This window comes from Leptonychotes weddellii, chromosome 10 (genome assembly GCF_054177405.1).
Source record: "Leptonychotes weddellii isolate Sample4059 chromosome 10, ASM5417740v2, whole genome shotgun sequence".
NCBI classification, from domain to species: Eukaryota; Metazoa; Chordata; class Mammalia; order Carnivora; family Phocidae; genus Leptonychotes; species Leptonychotes weddellii.
In genome coordinates this window covers 100,000,152-100,009,064 of record NC_138378.1, presented here as the reverse complement: position 1 = coordinate 100,009,064, position 8,913 = coordinate 100,000,152, and the positions used below count along the sequence as shown (strand labels likewise).

Sequence of the window (8,913 nt, the reverse complement as noted above, 5' to 3'; positions counted from 1 at the left end):
CCTCAGTTTGTTTCCTGAGGTTAAGAATTCCTCATCTCAGTGAGGTCATATGATACATATCTTTCTCTGATTGAGTTATTTTGCTCAGCATAACACCCTCCAGTTCCATCCATGTCATTGCAAATGGCAAGATCTCATTCCTTTTGATGGCTGCATAATATTCCATTGTATATATATACCACCTCTTCTTTATCCATTCATCTGTCGATGGACATCTTGGCCCTTTCCACAGTTTGGCTATTGTGGACATTGCTGCTATAAACATCGGGGTGCACGCACCCCTTCAGATCCCTACATTTGTATCTTTGGGGTAAATACCCAGTAGTGCAATTGCTGGATCGTATGGTAGCTCTATTTTCAACTTTTTGAGGAACCTCCGTACTGTTTTCCAGAGTGGTTTCACCAGCTTGCATTCCCACCAACAGTGTAGGAGGGTTCCCCAAAATAAATAAATAAACTTTAAATATATATATACACATATACTAATTATAACCCACTTAAGTTGCTATCATGACCTGCTAATGAGTTGGCCAATTTGAAAAACTGCCCTAGAAGATACTCTTTCTAGTTTTGACAGCTTTTCTTGCTTCTCTCATCTCTGAAAGCCTCAGATCCTCTGGCTCCTCATACAAATGTGCTGGGGCCCCGTTCTTTTCTTTCTTTCTTTTTTTTTTTTAAAGATTTTATTTATTAATTTGACAGAGAGAGAGAGAGAACAGGTAGGCAGAGAGGCAGGCAGAGGGAGAGGGAGAGGCAGGCTCCCCGCCGAGCAGGGAGCCCGATGTGGGGCTCGATCCCGGGGACCCTGGGATCATGACCCGAGCCGAAGGCAGCCGCTTAACCGACTGAGCCACCCAGGCGCCCCGGGCCCCGTTCTTTTCTGATGCTGGTTTCTTAGAGGTTACTGCTCCTTGTGGGTTTCTGCTCCAGTAAGTGTGATTCTCTCTATCTGCCTGACTGTCTCCAGTTTGGGGACACCTGTTTGCTCCAATTCTCTGACAGATCTAAAAAGAGTTGTTGATGTTCAGTTTATTCAGTTTACTTTTTACTTGATTTTAGGATGGAGGTAACAATTTCTTTACATGCCAGACCAGAAAGTAGAAGTCAAAAAGGCTTCTTTTAAAAATATTTATCAATAAACTAATTTTTAAATTTATGTAGAAATGCAAATAATTCTTTTAAAAAAAACAAAATGGAAGGATTTATACTACCTGATTTCAAGACTTATTATAAGGATACAATATTCAAGACAGTATGATATTGGCATAAGAACAGACATATAGGGCGCCTGGGTGGCTCAGTTGGTTGAGCAACTGCCTTCGGCTCAGGTCATGATCCCAGGGTCCTGGGATCGAGTCCCGCATCGGGCTCCCTGCTCGGCAGGAGGCCTGCTTCTCCCTCTCCCACTCCCCCTGCTTGTGTTCCTGCTCTCGCTGTCTCTGTCTCCGTCAAATAAATAAATAAAATCTTTAAAAAAAAAAAAAGAACAGACATAATAAATCTATGGAATGGAAGAGAATCCAGAAGCAGCATCATAAATTCAATGGGTAATGGATATTCTTTTCAACCAATCATGCTGGAAAAATTAGATATCTCTATAGGGGAAAAAAATGAACTACAACTCCTCATCCCACTTCATGAACAAAAACTATCCCCAAAAGGATGAGTGACCTAAATGTAAAAGCTAAAATTATAAAACCTCTAGAAGAAAACTTAGGTGAAAAATCTCTGTGGCTTGGGATAGCAATGACTTTGTAGATAGGACACAAATAGCATGAATCAAAGAAGATTCATAATGACCCATGACCTCAAGATCATTTCCTTTTTATGGAGTCATAAAAAGGAAAATGTTTTGTTTTTCAAAAGATGTCAGAGAATAAAAGGCAAACCTTGTATTAATCATGTTTTCAATTTTTTATACTTTATGGTGCTTTGCTCTTTTGGGGGTTTTGCTAGGTGGGAGAGGCTGCCCCTATCAAGGCTAGCTAATTCATAGGAAAAGCAAAAAACTTGTCTGTGAGTGTGCCTTTCTATGCAAAACAACCAACCCAAAGACAATATCCCCAACCACCAACTTTACAAACTCACGCACCAAGACAATATTTCCCTTGCCTTAAATCACTCCAGAGTCACTCTTAGAGCCTAGAGTCTGCCAAAATTATTCAAACTATCCAATCCTAAACTTGCTCAAACTTGCCTACCCTGCCTCACTCATTTCTTCCTGTGAAAACTATAATGCATGCTCTGGGCTAAGCTTTCTCCTTTTCTCCTTTACTTCTCTGCCTCCTGATCAAGCCCTGTATGATATGGCATACACTCCTTCTACTGGGAATATTAAGCAATAAAATTTCTTTTATTGGCATTGACCTCTCTATGTTGTCACTCAGTTATCTTTATGAATTAACTCCTGGATACAATCAAAACAACTACAGGTTAGGAGAAAACACTCATAGTACATATATCTGGCTAACAACTTACATCCAGAATCTATGAAGAACTCTTTTTTTTTTTTTTTAAGATTTTATTTATTCATTTGAAAGAGAGAACACTAGCAAGGGGAGTGGCAGGCAGAGGAAGAGGGAGAAGCAGGCTCCCCAATGAGCAGGGAACCCGAAGCGGGGCTCAATCCCAGGACACTGGGATCATGACCCAAGCCGAAGGCAGACGCTTAACTGACTGAGCCATCCAGGTGCCCCTATGAAGAACTCTTGAAAGTCGGTAATAAGAGGACAACCCAATTTGTAAAATGGGCAAAAGATCTGTACGGATACTTCACAGACGATTTATGAATGAACAATAAAGTACATGAAAAGATCCTCAGCATCATTAAATGAAAATTAAAACTACATAATGAGAGGGGTGCCTGGGTGACTCAGTCAGTTAAGCGTCTAATTCTTGGTTTGGGCTCAGGTTGTGATCTTGAGGTCATGGGATTGAGCACAGCATTGGGCTCCTTGCTGAGCATGGAGTCTGCTTCAGATTCTCTGTCCCTCTCTCCCTCCCCTGTGCTCTCTCTCTCTAATAAAAAAATAAAATCCTTTAAAAAACAAAACAAAACAAAAACCCTACATAATGAGATACCACTACCCATTCATAGGTATGGCTAAAATTAAAAGATGAATAATGCCAAGTGTTGGTGAGAACCGTTGGAACTGTTGGTTTTACATGTTGGTAGGCATGTAAAATGGTACAACCACTTTAAAAAAGTTTGGCACCTTCTAAAAATTAATATACACTTACCATATATATGACCCAGAAATACTACTTCTAAGTATTTACCCAAGAGAAATGAAAACATATGTCCACAAAGATACTTGTACATGAATGTTCATAGTAGCTTCATTCATTATAGCCACAAACTGGAAACAAACCAAATGTCAATCAATAGAATTGATAAGTCAACTGATTTGGTCATACAATGGAATACTGCTCAGTCATAAAAGGACTTAACTACCAATACATGCAAACAACAAGGCAAATCTCAAAAATATGATGGTAAGTGAAAGGAGCCAGATACAAGAGTACATATTAGGTTTTCCATTCATAGGACTCTCTAGAACAGGCAGAACTAATTTTATAGTTAAAGAAATCTGATCAGTGGTTGCTTTGGTGGGGAGTAGGAGGGATGGATTATACAAGGAAACTTTCTGCAATGATGGAAATATTCTAAATCTTGACTTGGGTGTTACTGACATGGGTGTGTACATTGGTCAAATCTCCTTGCATTTATTGTATGCAGTTTATGTATTGTATGTAATTATACCTTAATATAATAATGTAATAATGCAATATAATAATACATAAATACAAAATGTATTATATATAATAATTACTAATATATAATATATAATAATAAACATATAACACATACACACAAACACATAATATAATACATAAACACAAATATACCATATTTATGCATGTATTGTATGTAATTATACCTTAATGAGGTTGATTTTTTAAATGAAGCAGGTTAAGGGGTGTCTGTCTGGCTCAGTTAGAAGAGCCTATGACCCTTGATCTCAGGGTTGCGAGTTAGAGCCTCACATTGGGTGTAGAGATTACTAAAATAAATAAATAAGTAAATAAAAATAAATTAGAAAAAGATGAAACAGTTGAGTGCCAGATGGTGCCTTTCAGACCAGAGAGGTCTTGGGGCCTTCAGGAGGAGCACATCCATTTGTATGAGTCAAGCTTAAGATTTGAAAACCAGGAGCAGCCTAGCCCAGGACTAGAACTAGTACAGATGAGTGTCTATGAGTGAAAACACCAGGGAGACATTTCTCCAAGCTATGAAGGGCTGCTAGGGTGCAGTGTGGTCTGCATTTGAGAGTTAGATCATGGAGAGCCAGAAATAGAAGTGACACGGCTTCTCCAGGGACTTGGAGAGGTGTCAGAGCTTACCCCTGGTACTGACAACTGTTTTGCAGTGATACTCTAAAAAAGAACAAATTCTATGGGAGGTGAAATGCACTACTCCTTTGATTGGTGACAGCAGAATAATGGCTAAAAATAGTCTCTAACATGTATTGAGCTCTCTCTTTGTATGAGATATTATACAGGAATTCTCATAACTTCATAAGTTAAATACTGTTCTCAACCCCATGGTACAGATGAGCAACCAGTGTGTATTGGCGCTGGTTCTTACTGTTTAGTCAGACCTGATTGTTGAATTCTCATGATTTTTGTTAGCCAGTTGACATATGTTGTTAGCTTGAGATCAGCCACGGTGAAAATATTTCTAATGTGGAGATTGGTAAATTCTACAAATCAGGGCCTTTACCCCCAGAGAACAAGTGTGTTCAATATTTAGCAGCACAGCACTGAAATAGGCTCAGAGAGGTTTAGCAACTTGCCAAGGTTGCACAGATGGTAGCAACTGGCAGATTTCAGGCCAGTTTCATTACTCTTACGAGAGACCCTTTTATATTGGGGCACAAGATTGCTCCCCTGACTTCATTTCCAAAGAAAAGCCATGTTGCTCAACAAAGACTCTCGGATTAAGGATGCAGGGCTTTGCAGAGCTTTTCTTGAGGGCCTGGAATTCAAGGATTTGGCATTTCCGTAACTCAAGATGGGCCGGGGTTGGGGTGGGGAGTGCATGACCCTACTGCTCTGGCAACAGGATGCTGAGAAGCACATTTTATATAAATAAATAAATGTATCTATTTCCCCCCATCTCCTCAGTGTATTTCATAAAGGAGAATAGTCAAGTCCTCATTCAAAGGATGGGAATGACTGTTGTAAAGCAAATTGTGGATGAGCTATTTGTGTGGAACGTTCTGAATCACAAAGAAGTAAACATCATTTACTATAAGAAGGTCAAGCAGGAGGCTGAGGGATCATTCCCCTGACTTTGAAGAAGGGTCCCGAATCCTATAACCTCTTTCTCAAATCCCTTGAAAATTGGAACTATCCTCTGTTTCAGGATTTGAATGGACAAAGTATCAATTTTCTTGTGTTCTACAAATAGAATAAACCATGAAGAAAATCCATACTCCCCATGAGAGAGCCTCTGCTCTCCTCTCTCTTTATATCACTGGGTAGTTGGGTTTTGGTTCTGCAGAGGAAAAGCTCAGACACTCTCAGCAAAAACTCCCATTAGATTACTTGTCCTTGAAGCCAAATAAGTCACTCCAGGGTCAGGGATTAATGATTTAGTATAGTCTCACTTCAAAATCAAACTGGATAATGAAGGCACTCAAGAAGTCGTGGTTCTTGACATTCTTTAGTCCAATGAGGAATTACTATTTTTAATAATATTATCACTAGGGGCGCCTGGGTGGCTCAGTCGTTAAGTGTCTGCCTTCGGCTCAGGTCATGATCCCAGGGTCCTGGGATTGAGCCCCGTGTCTGGGGAGCCTGCTTCTCCCTCTCCTACTCCCCCTGCTTGTGTTCCCTCTCTTGCTGTCTCTCTCTGCCAAATAAATAAATAAAATCTTTAAAAAAATCATATTATCACTAAATAATAACTTATTTTGTTTCATGATAGATTTTAATCAAGATTGAGGCTTGATCTGGGGAAGTTACCCCTAACCATCCCTCTCAGCCATATCCCTACTATTCTCACGCACTTTCCTAGCCCAACACAGGCTCCTCCCATTTCCCTTCGGCTGCAACAAAGATCCTGTGGTGGAAAGGAGGAAACAGAAGGCAAAGGGGAAAGAGTAAATATTTGGAATCCTTTCTGCCAGCTCATACTGGGGAAGGAAAGTCAAGTCGCCAATGGGGAAGATCCTCAGCATAACTGCCTCTTAAAATCCTCCTGAACTCTACGTTCTGGGGAGACACAGAATCGGATCCTCTAACCTCACCTCTTCTCTTACAGGTCTTTTTTAGCAGATATCAAAAGAAGACCTAGATGATTTGTCTCAGGATCTAAAGGATTTATACCATATCCCATCTTTTCTGAACTTCTCTCCCCTGAGTGAAGATATTGATATTATTTTTAATTTGAAAAGCACCTTCACAGAACGTGTTCTATGGAGGAAGGACCATCACCATCACCGATTGGAGCAGCTGACCCTGAATGGTCCACTAGACACTCTTGAGAGCCCCTGCATCATCAAAGGGGAACCGGGCAAAGGGAAGTCCGCTCTGCTACAGCAAATTGCCATGCTCTGGGCCTCGGGAGAGTGTGGGGCTCTGACCAAGTTCAAATTAGTCTTCTTTCTCCCTCTGAGCAAGGCCCAGGGTGGGCTCTTTGCCACTGTGTGTGATCAACTCGTGCATACACCTGACATGATCAGGAAGCAGACTTTCATGGCCATGCTGCTGAAGCTACGGCAGAGTTCTTTTTCTCCTTGATGGCTACAATGAATTCAGGGCCCAGAACTGCCCAGAGATCAAAGCCCTCATAAAGGAAAACCACCGCCTCAAGAATATGGAGGTTGTCACCACCACCACTGAGTGCCTGAGGCACATCAGGCCGTTTGGTGCCCTGACTGCGGAGGTGGGGGATATGACAGAGGACAGTGCCCAGACTCTCATCTGGAAAGTGCTGATGAAGGAGCATGCTGAAGGCTTATTGCTCCAAATTCAGAAATCCAGGTGATTGAGGAATCTGATGAAGACCCCTCTCTTTGTGGTCATCACTTGTGTCATCCAGATGGGGGAAAGTGAGTTCTACTCTAACACACAAACAACACGGTTCCATACCTTCTACGATCTGCTGATACAGAAAAACAAGCACAGACTTAAAGGGGTGGCTGCAGGTGACTTCACTCAGAGCCTGGTCCACTGTGGAGACCTAGCTCTGGGGGGCATGTTCTCCCACAGGTTTGATTTCCAACTGGAAGACATGTCCCATGTGAATGAGGATATCCTACTGACAGCTGGACTCCTCTGTAAATACACAGCTCAACGGTTCCAGCCAAAGTATCAATTCTTTCATAACTCATCCCAGGAGTACATAGCAGGACGTAGGCTCAGCAATTTACTAAAGTCTCAAGAGCCAGAGGAGGTGACCAAGGGGAAGGGTCACTTGCAGAAAATGATTTTTGTTTCAGACATTACATCCAAGTATAGCAACCTGCTTCTGTACACGGGTGGATCAGCTATGGAAGCCACCAGGACTGTTTGGAAACACCTTGCAGGAGTGTATCAACATGGCAGCCTCCTCGGGCTCTCCAACACCAAGAAGCCTCTCTGGAGGCAAGAATCTATGCAAAATGTGAAAAACACCACTGTGCAAGAAACTCTGAAAGCCATAAACACCATTCCTTTACAGAGTGTGATGTTCATTTATTCCATGAGTCAGACCTGACTAAAGAATTTGAAGCTTTCTTTTGTGGTAAAAGCTTATATATCAACTCAGAGAACATCCTGATTACCTATTTGACTTCTTTGAATGCTTGCCTAATTGTGCCAGTGCTCTGGACTTCATTAAACTCGACTTCTATGGAGAAGCTACAGCCTCATGGGACAAGACCACAGAAGACACGAGCAGGCGTCGAGAAGAGTCCTCAGAAACCTACATTCCCAGCAGGGCCCTGTCTTTGTTCTTCAACTGGAAGCAGGAATTCAAGACTCTGGAGGTCATATTCTGGGACTTCAGCAAGTTGAATAAGCAAGATATCAGATATCTGGGAAAGATACTCAGCTCCGCTACAAGCCTCAGATTGTGCATGAAGAGGTGTGCTGGTGTGGCCAGAAGCTTTAGTTCCATCCTCAGCACCCGTGAGAACATTCATTCTCTCACCATGGAAGCCAGTGCCCTCACCATAGAATATGAGCAGCACATCACACCCATGACAAACCTGAAAAACTTGAGTATTCAAGACCTCCAGACTTCACGGCTGCCGGGTATTGTAAACATCAGCAGTTTAAGCTTATAATCAAGCCTGTTTGGGTTACCGTGGAAATATTAGATATCATACAGTTTTGCTTTAAATGTTCTAATGGTTTCAACCAGGTGTCAGGACTTGGAAGGGAGGCAGCAGGACTGAGAGAGAGGTCCATAAGGGGGGAAGGCTGCCATGTTGGGAGGCACCAGGGAGGATTCCCAGAGCTGAAGCTGTACAGTCTGACGGAATGGCACTATAGTTTCTATGGTTTTGTGTGTGTGGGGGGGGGTAGGTTAAACTTGTCTTCACTGACCTCTCCCCCTTCTCAGCATCTCCATCTCTACCCAACACCCACTGCTTCCCTGCCAAAGGACAGCCCTGCCCGCTTCAAGTCTGAGAGGAAATCCAGCCTGTAAACTAATCACCTGAGGGAGCTAGTAGCTAATTGTGTTACTGGATTCTCATCCAGGAAACTGCAGAACATACCCAGCCCCACCCCACCCCACATATCGTTCATTTTGAAAGAAGATTTTGGGAACAGATTTTGTCTAACATGAAATAATTTCAGATCTCAGACACATACATGTGGGGACAATCTTTCTGGGTAAAGGGGAGTTTTCCCTAAGTT

General features: G+C 42.0%; 1 protein-coding gene across 1 annotated transcript; it reads left to right on the top strand.

The window, feature by feature from the left end:
- The first annotated feature begins 5,228 nt into the window (after nucleotides 1-5,228).
- NLRC4 (NLR family CARD domain containing 4) lies at nucleotides 5,229-8,336 on the top strand. Its single transcript, XM_081832247.1, is given in 5 exon segments — nucleotides 5,229-5,297; nucleotides 6,343-6,785; nucleotides 6,787-7,712; nucleotides 7,715-7,819; nucleotides 7,822-8,336. Coding segments are annotated over 5 exon segments (2,058 nt in total).
- The last annotated feature ends 577 nt before the right edge of the window (nucleotides 8,337-8,913 follow it).